This window comes from Paramormyrops kingsleyae, chromosome 6 (assembly GCF_048594095.1).
Source record: "Paramormyrops kingsleyae isolate MSU_618 chromosome 6, PKINGS_0.4, whole genome shotgun sequence".
Lineage (NCBI taxonomy): Eukaryota > Metazoa > Chordata > Actinopteri > Osteoglossiformes > Mormyridae > Paramormyrops > Paramormyrops kingsleyae.
The window spans coordinates 32,485,716-32,506,306 of NC_132802.1; the positions used below are offsets into that span (position 1 = coordinate 32,485,716).

Consider the following 20,591-nt stretch of genomic DNA (forward strand, 5'->3'; position numbering starts at 1 on the left):
CCATGGTTTTCCCTGCCTCACACCCAGCACTACCTGGGATAGACTCCAGCCCTGCACTGGAAAGACTGCACTGGATAAGCAGCTGGGGGATGCATCGCTAATTATTCACTGCAAAAATGCAAGAAAATATGAAATACTGTTTTGATATGGTACTGCTTTTTAAAGCAATCAGATGGACCAAAAACTTGGGAGTTTTCTTTGAGATGTGGAATTTGAAAATTCAGTATTACACGTGTGATCTCTGATCCCAGGGGTCATTTCACGTGATTTCTGTCTGGGTGTTCCTCCTGAATCTTCCTCGTGGGAGAGAGCACTTTTCTAAGCAAAATGAAGAAGCCAGGTATTTCATTAGGGATCACGCCACTTCCAAAGACAGTGCTGATAACGGCATGCATTACATGAATACTTACTATATATACATACACTATACAGACACTTCTCTACTTAGGAACTTTCAGACATATGAAGAGGACTAAGTCCAAATTGTGTTCATTGGGCTCTTGTTTCCTGTCCACAACATCAATTTTTTTTTCTGCGCGCCAGTGCCGCCTAGTAAGACTTCTGCCCGCTATTCCCGCCGCGCAGCAGTGAAGCGTGCAAACTCCCAGCATCCTAGTTCTTTGTACTTGTGTATACCCTTAAAATGATGTTGAATAATGACTTGCGAACATTTCAAGTTACGAACGGCCATTCGGAACGTATCGCATTCAGAGTAGAGGAGTAGAGTAGAGGAGCGTCTGTATTGCCAAAAGTATTGGGACTATTGGGAATGAACTTTAATGACATCCCATTCTTAATACATAGGCTTTAATATGGAGTTGGCCCACCCTTTGCAGCTATAACAGCTTCAACTCTTCTGGGAAGGCTGTTCACAAGGTTTAGGAGTCAGTTTATGGGAATTTTTGATCATTGTTCTAGGAGAGCATTTGTGAGGTCAGGCACTGATGTTGGACGAGAAGGCCTGGCTCGTAGTCTCCACTCGAATTTATCCCAAAGGTGTTCTATCGGGTTGAGGTCATGGCTCTGTGCAGGCCTGTCAAGTTCCTCCATACCAGACTCGCTCATCCATATCCTTATGGACCTTGCTTTGCACACTGGTGCGCAGTAATGTTGGAACAGGAAGGGTCCATCCCCTAACTGTTCCCACCAAGTTGGGAGCATGAAATTGTCCAAAATGGCTTCGAATGCTGCAGCATTAAGAGTTCCTTTCACTGGAACTAAGGGGCCAAGCCCAACCCCTGAAAACAACCCCACACCGTAATCCCCCCTCCACCAAACTTTACACTTGACACAATGCAGTCAGACAAGTACCATTCTCCTGGCAACTGCCAAACCCAGACCCATCCATCGGATTGCCAGATAGCGAAGCATGATTCAGTACTCCAGAGAACACGTCCCCACTGCTCTAGAGTCCAGTGGCAGTGTACTTTACACCACTGCATCCAACGCTTTGCATTGCACTTGGGGATGTAAGGTTTCAATGCAGCTGCTCAGCCATGGAAACTCATTCCATGAAGTTCTCTACACATGGTTATTGAGCTAATCTGAAGGCCACACGAAGTTTGGAGGTCTGTAGCTATTGATTCTTTCGCAGATATTTGTAGAAGCAGTCTGCATGCCTAGGTGCTTGATTTTATACACCTGTGGCTATGGAAGTGATTGGAACACCTAAATTCAATGATTTGGAGGGGTGTCCCAATATTTTTTGCAATATAGTGTATATATGACCTCTAATAATTACTTGATAAAACTCTTCCTTGCATCTCAACTCAATCTGGGATGCCAGTGCACGACATGTTCAATATTTAGCAGTTATTTATTGCATTGCAATGAAATAGCAGCCAGTTCTATACCAGGGATGGACAATCTTACCCAGAAATGGGTACACGGGTTTTTGCTGCAACTCCTTAATTAAATTAGCAATTAAAGGACTGATTGGCTGAAGAGTCCTCACAGCTGACCTAAAGGTTATACCAAAAGCTTGCATACACACTGGCTATTTGTGGATAAGACTGGCCACCCCGGTTCTATACAATGCCTAGCAAATTTCCAGAACCATCCTGTAATACGCCGACTCTGCCCAGTGCTATGCTGTGATTTTTGTTCCCTAATCTTGGCAGATCTGCTCAAGCGCTCTCATGTTGCTTATGTATAGCAATTTTCAAGCTTTTAATAGGAATAGAGTCAGAACTTTGCTTGGTCTCCTCAGGGATTTTCACTTTTCTTACTTCTAATCCATTCTAGTGCAACTTTGGTCTTGTTTTTCCAATCACATTCTCACAGAAAGGCATATTATATTTTTGCCTGTATGAAATTGGCTTTCTCTCAAATTCCCTCAAAGCTATTGATCTCTGTTTGAAGATAAAGCATCCCCACCACAGTATGTCATCATGATCTGTAACTGTACTGACTTCGTGGAGTACTGTGTTGGATCTGCTGAAATGTAATTGTAAACCAAATAATTGTATCTTTCTTTGAAAAACAAATTGTTTATTTTTACAAAGTAATTCCAAGCATTCTTCTAAACTTTATTTAGCCTTTGGGATAAGACTTTTAGCACAAATCATATTTTTTCCAGGCCAGTGTATAGGTTGCAACACAATTTTGCTGTTTGATGTGCATTTTCCCTGATATCAGCCATTGAACTCCTCAGATATTTAAAAGTAGTCAATGGGCCAACAATATCTTTTGGCAAAATTCCTGTTGGCAAGACACTAGATTCATTTTATATGGTTTTGTGTGGCATCTTCAAAGATATCAAGCAAAGCTAATTTAGAATAAGCACACTTACCATAATGACAGAATGTCATTGTCATTATTTGTGCTAACAGTATTCATAATAAATGTTCATTTGATCACAGAAATCACAGCATGAGGTATCTAGACTTTCAGGGAATGTATGGTGGCATTTCAGATTGGTACTCAAATACCATGTAGTTTGGGGAAGACATACATGAATAAATGTATAGATTTTACACATCTATAACAGATAAGGCATCTATGCTCCAATACCATCAAGCAATGGAATTCTGTGACTTAATTGCTTAAGCTCTCCAACCAGCTGTTGCATAGTTTCATATAATTTACAAGATCATACTAGCTCCATCATTCCAGCAGCTATCGCTATTGCCAACTTCTTCTCTGCTCTTCCAAACTTTCCTCAGGCCTCCACCATGCATGTTACCCAGCTTATATTCTAGTATAATTCTTTCGCACTATAGAGCCAACAGAACTCAATAGTCAAAGTGAACAGACAATGTCTTCTGGAGTGGTTCTCACATGGAGGTACTGACCCACCAAGAGCTGTTAATGGTCAACCAACTCAAATTCAGACTTAACATGCCTTGCATTTCCATTCATCATTAGTAACTGGTAAATTCAAAGTTTTCTGAAAGTATCCATGAAAGGACATGCTACAGATGAAGATACCCAAGTGTACCATGAAAACAGATGTTTCAATTAGTGTTCTCCAAGTAAGTCCCTTCACTGTATCCATTTTTATAATGTTGTGTAGACAACAAATGTGCACCAAGAGCAACATTTTGATGTTCTCCAAATTAGAAGTAACTTGGAACAAATGGAGGAGTATTTCAGTTCTGGGAGCCCAAAAGATACCCAATGTAATGTGAATAGGACAAGGGTTCAAGTGAAGAACAACTTTTTCTCTCCCATCTACAACTCCTCCCTCTTCATTCTCTCTCACTTTCAGGGTTGACCACATAGTCGTCCTGTTCACGCCTTGGTTGGAGCCTCATTGTGCAACGCAGGAGGCTTATGGTTTTCCGGACTTAAAAAAAAAGAATGCAAAAGGAAAGGAAAGGCATACAGAAGGAGGTTGGTGGTGATGGCATGGGTCTGTTTATTCGTTTATCTGAGTGGCAGGCGGGTTGTGTTTCTCTTTTTTTTCTTTCTGGTAGGGTGGGCAGCCCCAAAGTGGGGAAATGGCCATGAATGACAGGGAGAGATTAGCAACCACAGGACAGGTCCAGCCAACTCACAGGCCCATCCGTTGGTGCCCATGCTCCCTCACTCACACTCTTCCTTCACTGGCTCTTACCCAGTTGCACTCCCTCTCTTCTCATTTGAGCTGTTGGTGGTGGACTGTTATTTGTCACCCTGTGCCTCCAAACCCTCTTTTCCTGTACCCTTCCTCATATACAGTATATCTATGTCCAACTCTGCACATATACTGACTGTATCCTGTGCAGTTAAAATCTGCCTGTCATTCATCTTTTACCTTGAGTACAATAACCCAGTTACTACAAGACCTCTGGGGCTGGTAGCTTAGTTAAAGCCTGTGTATCAAGTCATGCTCTTTATAATAAATTCACATAATCAGTGTAGCTTTTGTTGATGTTTGACCACGCAAGGTGTCTAATGCTTAACAATATTGCTTTGATTTTTGAACCCTGAGGATTTATTTAAATCTACACAGGTCTTTGGAATCAAATCAAGTGGTATCTTATATAACAGACAGGTATTATGGTCAACATTTTCAAGGGGTTGAGGATTATTAAGCAGCCATTCAAGTTTAGAAAAAAACTCCTGGAATGATCTGTAAGATTTTACCTGAATATTTCAAAATTTTTGTTAGTGGTATAAGAAGTTATCAGCAAGACATCTATTAAATCAGAGTATTCACCACTGCCATAATTCTTATTTGCTGTGATTTACAAATTAAGAATGTATGAATTTGAATACAATAGTGCTTATATGCTATTTTGTTGACAGCTATTATATGCTATTTTGTTGACAGCTTTAAAAAAAAAAATTTTTTATTTCATCAGCATCACTACAACATACTGAGTGGTGGGCAATGTGACATTTTGAGGAGAAATGAAGAGTAAAGCAGTACTCCTGAAATAGATACATTTTCAATCTGACAGAAATAAGAACACAAAATACAGAAAAAAGACAAAATGAAAAGTTTAAAGGACACAACGTCCAACACACTGTTTGATACAGAAAGTATAGTAGGCTTGTAAATACAATCAGTGCAGATAAGACGTATGAATAAACAGGCATGGAAACACAGACAAACTGACTCAAATGAAACAGATAGGAAAACATTTATTTACATCATATAACATCAACAAAATAGCATATATTCTAATAAAAGTGGGGGGCATAAGAGATGGAGAAAAGGAACTGAAACTGGAAACTAATAATTAATGTTATATTACATTACTAAAACTGCAAAGGCACCTGAGGAACTTAAGTTTACTGCATTAGCTGTTGGACTATTAACTGGTTTCAGTGCTAAATTCCATTAATTTTGTTGACCTCAGATAGCTGAAGCTGAATTATTCCAATACATGAATAAGTTATGCCAACCAGGGACACTAAACATACCCATGGAAATGTGGTTTGACATCTGAACTAAAACATCTGCAGGTTCTTAGTGTTAGTTAAGTCTCAGATGTTTTCCTGTAAACTCACTATTGGTGTGAACCTTTAGCAAAGTTTACTCTTCTCATAATGAATTTTTCTTTTTATGTTTTAAGTCTTTCTTACATCCGTGCCATTCCGTTGTACAATTTTTTTAATTACCACAGTCAACAAAATTAGCGCAAGCTAATAATAGAGTGGCCTCTAGAAACTAACTATACGTAATATAAGAGTACACATTGCTTGCAACATACCAACACATTCACCAAATGTTGTTGAACTGTGCATGTTCATAACGGCGCTCCGTCTTTTCACGTCACGTTTCGTTGTCGTCATCGAGAAGCGCCTCTGAGCAAAGGGGCGTGCCTACTGCGACCTATTTTCAATTTGAGCGCTCGGGCAGCGCTGTAATATATTGAAGTAAGTAATAGTTACAGCTTCGGCTATATGAAATATACACACTGCTTCTTCTGGAATATTATTACAGTAATATATTATTTACCAGGTTGTTTAGAGGTTCGGGGGCCTCTTTATGGTAGAAGGTGTAACTTATTTAAAATCGGCACAATGTGTATTTAATCTGGTCATTCTCTGACAATTATCTCGGAAATCTGCAAGTAAAGTGTCATGTGCAAAATGACTAGACATATAGTTATTACTAAACATTAATATACGCGGTTGTCTGATCTTATAAGTAGTATGTACATATTTAAAAACTATATTGCAGTTATACAGGCTATATTCATCTGATGTAGTGCCCTTTGTCTTGCTGTCTTTTGTAATATAGTCAGTTGACAGCGGTTTATCAGCGGATTAAATAATCAAAATTTTACCGATTTTACAGTAAGACTTATTAGCTATTTGTCAATGTATAGTAAAACTAAGTGTTATTGCAGTTGTTGAAAAATGCTATGTAATCCACACCTACCGTAGCGGTTTTTTCCATTGGGAGAGTTGTTTTTATCTGCCATTAAAACAATACGATTGCTCATGTCATAATTCAGCTTCTTTTTAGATGTGTATATTGTTTGTTTAGGTAAAATATCAGCCTTGGTGCCAGTCGACTTATAGGGCCTACGAACAAATGTCCATTTTATATACAGTACAATCATCCTTCGAGCCTTGTCACTTAATGCTTTGAGTCGCTGTAAAAATACTGATTTTCTTTCGTGTATAGGTACTCCCTGATTAATAAATAATAATAAATCGAAATAATGGAGGTATTTTTAGGTATATATAGGTTAATATGTTCTCTTAATCGGTAGTCTTCAGATTTTTAATTTGGTAATGAAATTTACCCCATCTGTCAGGCGTTTTACTTGAATACTAATGAAAATGCATTGAAATCTGCAAGACTCTGGCTTTTGAGGGTCAGGATGGCCACTCCTGCCCTAGTGACACAATAATAATAATAATAATAATATAAAAACTTTTTCATTGCAGAGATTTTTGCAACATTTGGAAGTTAGCTCTAGCATGGATTCTCCCCCTAACCCCCCAGAATCAAGATCCCTTAGAGGGTCGTCCTGTTCCCCTAAATCACCGGACTCCAAGTCCAAAGTAAGTTGTCTCTCCGGCCAAATTGCTGCGTGTCTGATGCATTTTATTCTTGCAGCTCTACAATCACAATGCCGTCTTCAAGAAATTATTTTTCTTTTAAATCCAGTTATAGCAGTGAAGTTAAATGATGTATTTTCTTCCGCACTAAGTGCAGTGATAGCAGTGACCTTAAAGTGCTGCTTGAATATTTCGGGTGTTTTGAAGCAATGTAAAAAGAAATTGTAAACCCAGGGTTCGGCTGGCAATCTAGCATACTGGGGGCAAAATGTGTTGTGGGGACCCACTAAACCAGTAAGCAAAATTTACCATAGGGGACATCAAAGTCTTGGGCTGATTTTTAATGCCAGTTCAGCCCTGTGTAAGCAAATAGATTTCAAACTTCTTTTTGGAGCTAAATAGGTCAATGAATAAAAATAACTATATGGTTAAAATTGTTTAAGCTATGTCTTCCCTTTTAACCAAACTGCATTATAGAAATACATTTTTGCCTGGAACTGTCCGTTTGGAAGCAGTTGATTAACCATTTTCTTAGTGTGTTTCATCTGCAGCAATAATGAACATTTATTAAATGGAACAAACACTTAATACTATTGGATAGGATCTCTCTGCAGTGGAATAATATGCCAGATAAAAAAAGGAAAACTGTAAGCTATGAGCCCTTCAGTGTTGTTTTATGCTCCTGTAGACTTTGCTCCGAATGGTCTGACACTTGTTAACAGATTCCTGTTCGTAGGGCACAGAAGTGCAGAGGTCCTGTTCAGAAAACGTGGCTTTTCCTGTGTTGTTAACATGCTTTTTAAGTTATCGTAACACTTTTGCCGACCGGCAGCATCTGTGTGCTCCTTGCTCAACTCATACGTGTGAAACTTGTCTCCTTAGAAGAAGAACAGCAAACCCTGCAGCAAGAAGACCAGCCTCCAGGAGGCCAAGAAGAAAGGAAGGATGGAGCAGAGCAGAGGAGAAGAGGAGATGGCTAAGCAGCTCAAGAACCTGGTATCTGTGCAGTATTTCTTTATGATAGGGAGATGTGACTGAGGCATCCTTTAGCCTGGGGATTGGCAGCAGGTTTGACGCCATTACTGAATCCTTTCCAGTATAAAAACATGTAATGAAACCAGTTGGAGGATTGGGGTGGTGCACTGCTCAGTGATTTTGGGATCTACGCCCATATCTCCAAAGTTGAGGGTTCAAATCTTGTGTGGTAATAGCGCTAAGAGGTTAGTTCTGAGCGTCAGGTTGTTTCACCCCCTTTGTGGGAAAATTGCCCATTAAATACACACAAATTCCTGATCATATCAAGGTCTTGCAAATCCAGCAGGGGAACTACTACACACCTGTACGGTGTTGCATGAACAGTAAGAAGCTGCTCTCTATTCAGCGCTTCCATTTCTAGAAGATATGACTGATTTCCACGGATGAAATTTAATGAGTGATTGGCTGTAGTACGGTGTGAGTTGTTTCACTGCCTGAACTGAAGCTGATGAATGTGAGATCCTGGTTTCTTGCTTCTCAGGACCTGAACAGCAAGCTGAAAGCCACAGGCACTGGCCTCGTTTACAGCGACGTCTTTGCCCGCCCCTGCTGCCTCTGGGACAGGTACTGCTTTCACAACAGGTTCACAACAGTCCAAGTTCTACCATCTAGGACATTAGTAAAGCAAAATATTATTTATTTCTACTGAACATGAGCTATTAAGCACTATTTATGATCACTTATATACCTCACTTATCAACCATCCACAAATATGATGGTAATAAAAAATTGTATTCATTGCAACAAAACTCTGTCACTGATCTGTGATATCCTCCTGAGACCCCACCCATTCATTTATGTCCATTGTAGTGGACATTTTGTTTTTGCATCCGTCTTTTCACTGATGTAAGGAAACATATTTATTCCTGTTGTACACTAAAGAGAACATGCTGTGAAATTAGAAATAAAAATAAATTTGAAAAAATCTAAATTGTAAGATGTCTTATTTCCTCCAAAGACAAATAACCTAAAATTGAAGGACACTTTATTCCTTGGGTCTCAGGAGGATATACGAATAACGTCTATCTTGTAAAAACGGGTCTGGGATGTATTAGGCTCTAAGCTGACATTCAGTACTCGCAGTCGATGTGTTGAATGTAGAAGAAATGGAGAGGGTAGAGATCGGAGTGACTCTGACGAGGGCCAAATCGTTGCGGCCAGACGACTGGGTCAGAGCATCTCAGAAACAGCGAGGCTTGTGAAATAGCAGCGATGGTGCTGCCCTTGTTAACCTGGCCTTATGGTGCGTGTTCCTCAGCGGCCACCCTGAGTGTCCTGAGAGAGTGACGGCTGTAATGGAGAAGTTGGAGAGCCAGAGGCTGCTGTCTCGCTGTGTCCAAGTGGAGGTACGTCCATGACGGGGGGCCGGCGGCACCTTTACAGCCCTCTGATCAGCCGAGTTTTCCTGCTTGTTTGCTGTCTTTCAGGCGAGGCCTGCGACAGACCAGGACCTTCTGCTTGTCCACACGTAAGTCCATTCATAAGCAGGTATCTGATGCCTCTTTCGTAGGGCGATCTGTGTGGAAAATGGGACCGGGGGTTGGAGGACAGGGTGCGGCTGACCTTTTGCCATTTAACTTAAAATAATCATAAGCCACCAGAGCCTGACCATTGCTGCTGGTCCATCTTTTCAGAAACACGCAGCAAGCTCTGCGTGTTACTCTGGAAACAGCTGTCTAGAGTGGCAAAATGCTGTTCGCCTCAGCATCTTTCACGGCTTGTTAACCGTGTGCTAATCTCTGCCCTGAGTAGAAAGCAGTATGTCGAGCTGATGAAATCCACCCAGAAGATGTCTGAGAGCGAGCTCATGTCTCTCTCCAAAACCTACGACTCTATCTACCTGCATCCTGTGAGTCTTTGCCCCCCCCCCCCGACTGGCTGTTCTGCTTGTTGGGTGACTCTCATGCACTGGCGGTCTGTCCGTGACATGTGATGTTCCGTGCTCCCGCTTGTAGGAATCCTTCCACTCTGCCACAGTGGCAGTGGGTGCTGTCCTGCAGCTCATTGACAAAGTGCTGAAATCGGAACTGAGAAACGGCTTTGCTGTCACCAGGTAGGATGGAGCAGACTGTGTGTTTATTTTAAATGACAATTCAAATGTTATCGATCGTATTGATTCAGGAAAATCAGTTTGCGTTAGGAATGTAACTTTACACAACATTCATGGTTCAGCACAAACCTTGGTTTTGAAAGCCCTTTTTGGTGCAGTTTTGGTACAGCAGGGAAAATGTAATTTGAAATTATTTATTATTAAAACTGCAAACACAAGCACAATCAGGAACAATTGTAAGCCAAAGGCAGTGTGCCTGTCAACAAGTCTGAATAACAAAACCTAAGAGACAAATCTCTTTGCACATTATAAAAGTAAATATGTAAAAAACATTCAAAAATCAAAAGTATAACATGATAACAATCATAATGAACTGAATCCCATCTAAATCCTGTGTTCTCTGCTGATGAGAACGGTCACATATCTGTAGCAATAAACACCCCTACAGCTGCCATTACTGTTTTTATCACAGTCTGAATTTACTGACAAAAGCGCCTTAAACAGCACAGACAGACAATCATGTAGGGCAGGGGTCTCCAACTCCGGTCCTGGAGAGCTACTATCCAGTAGGTTTTCTGTTCCACTTGGCTTCTAATGAGCCACACCTGGCCTGGTATTTACCTGAGAACAGGTGCGGCTCATCAGAAGCCAGATAGGATAGAAAACCTGCTGGATAGTAGCTCTCCAGGACCGGAGTTGGAGACCCCTGATGTAGGGGCTGTTCTGCCTTCCAGTCGTGCACACACTCGGATGATGTCACTCGGATGATGTCGTCTCAAGTGAGTTAGCATTTGTGTTTCCAGCAACATATCCAAGTTTGGTATAGCAGAGCCGTTAGTCTCTCTCTCTCAAACACACACACACACACACACACACATATACATATATATATATATGGGCCCTATATATCAGGGTTGGGGCCATTTCGGAATGCATTGACCAATTCCAGTCCAAATCAGGAAATGGAACTGGAGCTGGGATTGGAAAAAAAACTACGGGGAACAGAATTGGAGTTGAATTTGAATTTCAGGGAGATTTAAGTTCCATGCAGGGAGCAGAAATATAGACCATACTGTTCCTAAATTGCCCACTATGACTGACTGTAACCAGCATTAGCCGTAACCAACTCTCAGCTAAAATTACCATAATTTTTTCCGTGTTGACAATCTGTTTGTGAATTAAGTTCAAGAAATGTATTAACTTGTCTCGCAGTGCATGCTGAACTGAAAATGATGTATCTGAATGGCACATGATGAGTACGTGTGCTGTTACAGCCCTAGTTCGCATGTGTTTAAATGTTAGTGTTGTTCAATAGAAATTATGAATATTTACTTTCAGAAGGCGCACGCTAAGTGTTACGTGGTGCTGAATACAATGCTGAATTAGGTTTTTATAGATGATATTTGATGCTCTGTTATCCTTTTAAAAACATTAGATCCTGATGCTGTTCTGAAGCTGTTCACTTTAATAAATGCCGGCTGTGGCCGCTCCCCCCCCCAGACCCCCTAGTCACCATGCACAGGCAGACAAGATGAACGGTTACTGCATGTTCAACAGCCTGGCCATTGCGGCTCGATACGCACAGACTCAGCACGGCCTGGAGCGGTGAGCGTGAAGGACGCATCCGCCTCGCGGTCTCTCCCTCACCTCCCTGCTGTTTGTTTCTCCTCTGATCTTCATCATGAGAAGGTAATGATCCAGTTCTTAGAGCCCATGACAGTGTGCGCCGAGCTCAGCTGTGTATTTTTTTGCCCAGGGTCCTGATTGTGGACTGGGATGTGCACCACGGCCAGGGAATCCAGTACAGCTTCCAGGAGGACCCCAGGTACGGACTCAAGGGCCCGCGCCTGTTTTTACCCACTCAACCTGACCAGGTTCAAAATTTGTAAGACAGCAGTACACAAGAACAAGGTGAAGCGTGGGCTGCGTGTGTGATAGTGTCTGCTTTCTCTCCACAGTGTGCTGTACTTCTCAGTGCACAGATATGAGGGAGGTGCCTTCTGGCCCCACCTTCCCGAATCTGACAGTGGGGCGCTGGGCTCTGGGGTCGGTGAGGGCTATAACATCAACCTACCATGGAACAAGGTGCACTCTGCACTCCTGCCTGCTCTTTTTATCCCCTGCTCTTCCTTTTATGTCGGTGTTCATAGTTCTAAATCAATTAGTGCTGTATAAAACATGCTACAAGTTCACCTGTTTCCTGCTGTACCTGTAGATGGCGCTGTGCTCATTCATGGCTCCCTTTTTACCCTGTAGACCGGTGTAAAGGATGCAGACTATATCGCCGCCTTCCAGCAACTGCTCCTGCCCGTGGCGTATGAGGTATTGTATCACTGCAGACTAGACGTTTTTGTACGTTGATGTACTTAAAAACTTGCAAGCTGTTTGTAGACGGTCCCTAACAGGCTTGTTGTCTATGTAGTTTCGGCCTCAGCTGGTCCTCGTGGCGGCTGGCTTTGACTGTTTGGCAGGGGATCCTAAGGCAAGTTCTGACTTTTATTTGTGCGCAACATTGACACCACTTTTAGGAGAGGATGGTCCGATCTGCAGCGTAGATGCCATCGATATGGTAGTAAAACACATCCTTCTGCTTAGCAAAAGAATAAATTAATATATAGCACTGTACTTTTTGTGGCAGTGTTTAGAAATAGGAAATTGATGTTGCTGTAACTCTGCCTGCTTTACTGCTGGGTGTGTGTCTTCTCTGTGTGTTTCCCCAGGGAGAGATGTCTGCTAGCCCACAATGCTTTGCTGTATTAACACACCTGTTGCAGGGTCTTGCCCAGGGCAGACTCATCCTGGCACTGGAGGTACTAGAGGTTCACAGGAAGTGCTATAAAGCAGAATTTTCAACCCATGTCTGCAAACGCTTGGTGCAAAACTAGTGAACACTCAACCAATCCAAGAAGCCAAACCACAGATCCTTAATTTAAAATTCACTGGCACATCCAATCAGATTTGTGCAATAGGCATTGATTAGCGTTAATTACAGAGTTTACTGCATGTTTGATCATAGCGTTAATTTAGACCTATACTTGATATAGAGCATGGTAAACGTTTGGGTCGTGGTGCAAAAAGGTTGAGAACAACTGTTATAAAGGGCTGTGCATGCTGGTCTCTGACTGATGCCCTTTTTGTTCAGGGAGGGTATAACCCTCAGGCTACCGCAGATGGGGTGTGCGCCTGCGTCAGGTTGCTGCTCGGAGAGTCCTGCCCCCGCCTGGTGCCACAGAGAGCCCCCAGCGACAGGTGAGCATTCATAGAACAGCTGGACACTAACTGCCACTACTGTTACTGCGTTTTACAGAAGATTCGGTTCTAGCGTCCTGTTTGCCTACTGACTGATGTATCGTATGTAAGGCGCCTGCTTCCCATAACTGCTGTTCATGAGCTGCATGTGCTCTCTGCTCCCCTGCGCCTGTGTCTGTGACTCTCCCAGTGCCCTGAAGTCCATCTCGCAGACCATCTCTTCACTTTATCCCTTCTGGACCAGCCTGCAGATACTAGGTATGCGTTCAGTGCCGCTTGGGGTTAAGCTTCTACCCACCGCAGTGACATTTTCCATTCAGCTCCCTGATCGTCTGGGTCACCTGTGTCCGTCCACAGAAGGCGGCCCGATGTGCAAGGAGACGAGCCCCGTTCACCCGGCCTCAGTGGAGCCCTCTGGTGAGGGCCTAGGGGAGATGCCTGCACAGATCACAGGGCTGGCGTATGATCAGAGGATGATGGAGCACCACAACATGTGGGACAGGTGAACCGAGGAGGGTCATCCCCAGGGCAGTCATTATTCAGGCACAGTGTAGGAGATACCTCTATATGGGATCAAAGCAAGATCCAGTATGTCGGTTACTTTTGTTTATGTGGATTCATTCCTTAATATTATTGGTACTAATACGAACAGTTTGTTGAATTGAACGTGCAGGACACTGTTGCTAAAAAATAAACAGCTAATGGATTCCCCTGGGTCACATGTCATCTGGCTGGCCATCGTGGCGACACCAGGTGTTTTAAACCTGAGCTTTTAAACCTCTGCACCCATGCAGCCATCACCCTGAGCAACCGCAGAGGATCTCCCGCATATTCTCCCGTCACAAGGAACTGGGCCTTGTCTCCCGTTGCCTACGGATACCGGCACGCCTTGCCACGGAGGAGGAGCTGGCCACGTGTCACAGGTAGAGTGGGATCCAGTGATCGGTAGTCATGGAAACTGTGTGTTGATGCATTTCTCCTGTTGTGCTGATTCAGCCAGCACATGTCCACATTTCTGAGCCTATTTTGGTGATATTGGATCAGAGCCATCCTCTTTGGTGGATTTTTGTGCTCCCAGTTTCCCAGTTTACTTTTCTGTTTAGCTCATTATTCTGATTATGGATGAAATGATTTCCAGTTTCATGGTAAAATTCTAGACACTTAGTATTACCGATTAGAATTTTAGTTATCTTGAAAACTGTGCCTGATTACCGTGCTTTGAAAAATTAAAGGTAAATACTGTCCAGCATCAAAGAAAGTTAGTAACAGTCTCCTAGACACAGGTAAGCAGGTGCAACATGCAACATGGGTTTGATTTGTGTCAGTTAAACATGGCAGAAGGCAGTGACAGCACTGCAGAAGGCAGTGACAGCACTGCAGAGCTTTTTAATGTTAATGTTTTCATGTGTTTTCATAAGGTATTATTATTTTAATGTTCACGCAAACAAAAATTGCATAATTCTACTAATTTTATTTCTCATTTTTGATATGAGACTTCGTGAAATTATTTCAGTTTGTGCATCGGTGCTTTTTCAAAACAGTTTAACAATACTGAGATAATACTGATCACTGTGATATGTCTAGTCACTTTAATCGTGATATTAAATTTTTAAACTGCTTCGTCTCTAATTCTGATCACATCACCCCTTTTTTTCCCAGCTTGGAGCATATAGCTAAGATCAAGTCAACAGAGGGGATGAAGCCCAGGGATTTGCATAGGCTGGGAGATGAGTACAACTCAATCTACATCAGCAGTGAGAGCTACAGATGTGCCCTGCTGGCAGCTGGCACTTGTTTCAACTCGGCTGAGGCTGTGCTCACTGGACAGGTCCTTAATCTTGCATTAATCCATATCTGTCATGTAGGCCCGCGTTCCCCTAGGCAGCGAATGCCTGTGGTGTGCTGTTCCTGTTTGTGTCCAGGTGAGGAACGCGGTGGCCATCGTGCGCCCCCCCGGCCACCACGCCGAGAGAGATGTGGCCTGTGGCTTCTGCTTCTTCAACACGGCGGCTCTGACCGCGCGCTACGCCCAGACCTTTGCTAAGAAGCCCCTCAGGGTCCTCATCCTGGACTGGGACGTGCACCATGGCAACGGCACCCAGCACATCTTTGAGGATGACGATAGGTAGGACAGATGAAATTTAACGTGGATAAATGTAAGGTAATCCATGCAGGGAGCAGAAATATAAAGTACAGATATTTTATTTGTTCCAATAAAATAAAGGTAGCTGATTATGAGTAAGACCTCGGTGTGTATGTTGATGCTTCCATGTCCCATTCTCGCCAGTGTGGGGAAGCAATAAAAAAGGTCAATAGGATGTTGGGTTATATCTCTAGGTGTGTGGAGTTTAAGTCAAGGGAGGTGATGCTAAGTTTATACAATTCCTTGGTAAGACCCCACCTAGAATACTGTGTACAGGTTTGGTCACCATACCTTAAAAAGGATATTGCTGCCTTAGAAAGGGTTCAACATAGGGCTACAGGAATAATTCCTGGTCTTAGAGGAATGTCATATGAGGAGAGGTTAGCTGAGCTGAATCTGTTCAGCCTTGAGCAAAGGAGATTAAGGCAGGGACATGATCCAGGTATATAAGATTCTGGATGCTGTTCAGCCAAATGGCTACTTTAATATTAGTTTAAATACTAGAACTCGTGGCCATAGGTGGAACTGGATTTGAGAAAAAACTTTTGTGTAGTTAGAGTATGGAATAGTCTTCCTGCTAGTGTAGCGGAAGCTAAAACCCTGGGTTCCTTTAAATCAGAGCTAGATAAGATTTTAACAATCCTGAACTATTAGTTAAGTTCTCCCCAAACGAGCTTGATGAGCCGAATGGCCCCCTCTCGTTTGTAAATGTCTTATGTTCTTATGACAGCGGCTCAGCCGACGTCCAGGCGGCCGGGGGCGTGGCGTTTAGTGCTGCGGACCGCCGAGGTCGCGGGTTTGCCGTAGACCCCCTAGCTGTGGCGACAGATCTGAAGCTGAACTGCTCCAGCAGAGTATCCATCTGGGTAGACAGATAATAAGTAGTCAGCTGCTTTACATAAAAAACATTACAGTGTAAATTTATGCATGTCATGCTGTAGTTCAGGCTGCACTGAATCTTTGCAGTGATTAGCAGATATGAGTCTGAGGTTCAGCTGCCAGTCAGTGCAATGGCTTGGAATGATCCTGGTTGATTTAGAGAGCACGGAGAGTATGTGAATTATTGGAGTCCTACACTGAGTAATGCTTTACTCTGATTGGATGCATGCAATATTAAGTAAATGTCAGTTAAACCAAAATATTATGGAACTCATTAATTTGAAACAGAGTTAACAAAAGCATAACTTGGTCATCATTAGTGATCACCATACCATTACCAGTACAGTCAGGTGCCAAGCAACACTGAGGTTACGTAAATCTGCTCCTTTTTTAATTATTGATCTGTGTACATGGTCATGTAGGTGACTCCTGCGTTAGTGGTAAGTCGCGATTCAGTCTAAAACGAGCTTCTTTGGTTGTCTTTCATTCTTCGCATTGCCGACATAAAGGGGGTGTTTCCCTCCCTGTTCTCTCTGCCGCACAGTGTGCTGTACATCTCGCTGCACCGCTATGACAATGGCCTGTTCTTCCCCTCCTCTGATGATGCCGACTTCGACAAGGTCGGCAGGGGAAAGGGCCGCGGCTTCAACGTCAACATTCCCTGGAGTGGCGGGAAGATGGGCGACTCGGAGTACCTGGCGGCCTTCCACGCGGTGGTGATGCCCATTGCCAGAGAAGTACGTGGGCAGACTCGTTAAGCGGACACTCATAAGTGCCAGTACACGGGACGTGCCTGGTTACTGTCATTGCTGCTGTTTGTGCCCTTTTTTGCGTCTGTTAGCACGTGACATAGCTCCTCACTGTACCCCCGCCAGTTTGACCCAGAACTGGTGCTGTTGTCTGCGGGTTTTGATGCGGCCCGTGGTGACCCCCTGGGGGGATACCATGTGACTCCAGAGGGATACGCCCACCTGACGCACCTGCTCATGAGTCTGGCTGCTGGTAGAATCATACTCATACTAGAGGTAAGGTGTTCTTTGCTCACATGGCTGTGCACAGACACTGTGTAACACCCTCATTGGCCTTATCATGTACACAATAATTGTAAATATTTTGGGGAGCAGATTAGCATTAGAGCTAAATTTCATACTCGCCTTTCTCTTGTGTCTCTATGTCTGTCTGCCACAGGGGGGCTACAACCTGACTTCCATTTCCGAGTCTATGTCAATGTGCACCAGCACGCTGCTGGGAGACAGCCTCCCCCTGCTGCCTCCGCTGCCACCCCCGCATCCCAATGCCTCCGTCACAATCAACCGTGTTCTGCGCTCTCACGCCCTCTACTGGAGTTCTTTGAGAATACAAAGTGAGTGGGAATTTTGCAGCAAGGGGTAGTTCATTCAACTGGCATTCAGTCAGTTGGAATTAGCCCCGGCCCCTCCCCAACCATGAAAATGTCTGGATGGTACGTCAGAGATTTAGTCGATAATCTGGGAAAATATTTTGAGCATGATTTTTTTTTTCCCACTTCTGTTTGTAGTTCCAGAGTCTCTGCGCTTGTCTCTGCCTTCGCCCAAAGCAAAGGGTAAACGAGTCTCAGGTGGCAGAGACAAGAGGTCTCCGAGACAGGAGACCCCAGCCAAAGGTTCTGAACAGGGTGCTCCTCCTGTGAGTCCGGCAGCAGCTGAAGCAATGGAACCAGGGCAGCCCAGGACTGCCCATCAGGAGGAAGGTCTCCAGGACATCACGGCGGGCCTTGTGTCTTTGAACTTAGACAACAGTTCCTCCAGCCCAGCCTCTGTGCCTGTAGGGGGAGCCAGGCGAAAGGTGAGGCCTGGTTCCCAGGAAAACCCAGCTAAAGGGCCACCATCTGCCCAGGTGACACCAGGAAAGAAAGAGGTCATGGAAACCGTCAATTCCACCCCTCCGCAGGACAAGATGATTATGCCTGTGAGTAATTCAGTCCTTAGAAAGTGTGCATTCTGTCCATGGCACAAGTTTTGTGAATGATGTCTTGAAAACATTGTTCTTTGCATTTCTGTTGGGCTCAGCTGGTCGATGAACCAGCCATGGTTACTGTTGCCAAGGGAAACCCAGAGCCTGGTGAATCGGACGAGGCGTCTGGTTGGTCAAAGTTGCCGAAGGATGGGGCAGTCTTTGAGCTCTTTACTGGAGGCCTGGAGACAGATGAGGTGTGGGGTTATTTACGTCCTTTATATGACAAACTAGACACATTCGAGCCATTTTCTGCTTCTTTAAAAGCCAACAAGGGAAAATAATGTTATTCTGAACCTCAGCTGATTTCCTCAAACTTGTTGCCTGCCTTTTTGCAGCCTGTTGAGGCTCCCCTACAGCACAGTGTCTGAGCTGGTATGTTTCCATCCCTTTCCAGGGTACGATGTATGTGGTGGACCCCTTGCCATGGTGCCCTCACCTAGAGACGGTCAGGCCGGTGCCCAGCGGGGGGATAGATGTGTTTCTGCCTTGTGAAGACTGTGGTTCGGATGCAGAGAACTGGGTCTGCCTCAGCTGCTACAAGGTACGTGATCCGTGGGCCCTGTCACGACTGCAGTGCTTGTTGCATTCGGATACACTGCTCCGGTCTGCACTGCAGTGCTTGTTGCGTTCGGGTGCACTGCTCTGGTCTGCACTGCAGTGCTTGTTGCGTTCGGGTGCACTGCTCCGGTCCGCGCTGCAGTGCACAATGTGACTGCCTTTATGGTGTCAGTAGTGGCCCACTTGTTTGATCCCGGCCTGTTCCGTTTTCTTCTGTTTGTTTGTGGCAGGTGCTCTGCGGCCGGTATATCAATCAGCATATGGTGACCCACGGCCTGGTTTCAGAACACCCTGTGGTCCTCAGCTTCGCAGACCTGTCTGTATGGTGCTACAGCTGCGAGGCTTATGTTCACAACAAGGTGATGAGAGATGAGAGGTGTATTCATATTGCCCAGCTGAAGTTTGTCGCTAAATGGTGTCCGAGGCCTTCATTTTATCTTTTCTTATCTGTTCTCCCCTTAATTTGGTGTTCTCTCCTTCTGCTCTCCACGGCGATCTGCAGGTGCTATACGAGGCAAAAAACGCCGCCCATCAGGTCAAGTTCGGAGAGAACATTCCTTATACGGGAGAGAGTCACTGAGATTACAGAGAAGACCTTGTGGAGAGGTGGACAGTGGGGGGGCAGGGGGGTGATTGGAAGTGCTCAGAGAGGGGCAGCCTGGTTTGGCATGGAGAAAGGGGTAAAGGAAACTCGACCTCTTACCTGTGATGGCGTCGCTGTGCTGCTTCCAGCAAAGAGTCACATCTGCCATTTTCGGATCTCGCTTGGGCTACCTCTCCACAGGCACAAACACACACAAACACAAACACAAACACACACACACACACACACCTACCCACCATATCATCATGGGGTTTCTGCCATCATGTTCTGCTGACTAATTCCGTCATCATCCTTTTTGTCAGTGCATACCGATCAGTTTCGGTGCTAAAACCTGAAGTTTGCTGCCAAAGTTGAGGAGCACTATCAACAGCCTCAGCTGTGAAGTCACTGTAGCACAAAGGCACAATGACTGTAATTGCTCACATCCAGTTATTGCTTGAACTGCAGTTGAATTCTGTCCATTCTTTAGTCTGTAGAGTAAACTAGTGAATGATCTGGCCTTGGGGCCCAAACCAGCAGCAGAAAATCATTTCTTATAATCTCATAACTTTTACTCATGTCACCTTGACACACACCGATAGCTGGAAACCTTTTTCTAACATGTTTTGCAGAGCTCGGTTGAATCTTCTTAAATGTATTTATGTTCCCTCTTACAAGCTTATCCTATTTTGTGCATATATTTCATTTCTGAGGAGAGCGTGTGGCATCTCGATGCAAAAATCACGGCAATATGGTGCAATAATACCTTTTCTACATGTTTTCTAAAGGCAATTTATAACCGTTTCTTTAATATCACCTTTCAGTATTTCTGATGCACACTGTTGTATTAAGTACTGTCCTGTGTTGTATCATTCATTACTACCCTGTATTTTGAAATGTAATGTTTGTAATGTTTTTATCTGCCATTCATGCGTTTTCATGATTTTCAATCTCGGTTTGGTTTTTATTGCACAAATACAGCTGGTCACATCTCCTGTTTTGCTATCCAGTACAGGCTTCTCCCTGATGTCTGTGTGCTTTCCTTAGCTGTATTGTACAATTTAGTGGGTATTTCCTTCACAGGCCAAAAGGTCTTTTCTAGCTCATTCCAGGGGGTTTTCCTTAGGAGGACATTACCCAGTTAAGTTTAATTT

The 20,591-nt window shown here is 43.9% G+C and overlaps 1 protein-coding gene across 5 annotated transcripts; it reads left to right on the forward strand.

Annotated features, from left to right (window-relative positions):
• The first annotated feature begins 236 nt into the window (after window positions 1-236).
• Window positions 237-20,387, forward strand: hdac6 (histone deacetylase 6). 5 transcript variants are annotated; one of them, XM_023835837.2, is made up of 29 exons: window positions 237-3,473; window positions 3,710-3,834; window positions 6,832-6,948; window positions 7,828-7,941; window positions 8,462-8,544; window positions 9,239-9,326; window positions 9,408-9,448; window positions 9,733-9,829; window positions 9,936-10,033; window positions 11,531-11,635; window positions 11,787-11,855; window positions 11,989-12,115; window positions 12,287-12,352; window positions 12,453-12,512; window positions 12,751-12,840; window positions 13,173-13,279; window positions 13,470-13,537; window positions 13,637-13,781; window positions 14,074-14,202; window positions 14,939-15,107; window positions 15,202-15,404; window positions 16,846-17,038; window positions 17,177-17,326; window positions 17,490-17,664; window positions 17,839-18,248; window positions 18,350-18,490; window positions 18,691-18,837; window positions 19,085-19,213; window positions 19,357-20,387. In XM_023835837.2, exons 2-29 carry the CDS (start codon window positions 3,802-3,804, stop codon window positions 19,432-19,434), a joined length of 3,432 nt encoding a protein of 1,143 aa, XP_023691605.1. In that variant the 5' UTR covers window positions 237-3,473; window positions 3,710-3,801; the 3' UTR covers window positions 19,435-20,387. The 5 variants fall into 5 exon arrangements, with proteins under 5 accessions (XP_023691605.1, XP_072569171.1, XP_072569169.1 ...); XM_072713070.1 differs by lacking the exons at window positions 12,453-12,512; window positions 12,751-12,840 and having other exon boundaries at window positions 239-3,473; window positions 11,588-11,635; XM_072713068.1 differs by lacking the exons at window positions 12,453-12,512; window positions 12,751-12,840 and having other exon boundaries at window positions 240-3,473.
• Window positions 20,388-20,591: the final 204 nt, after the last annotated feature.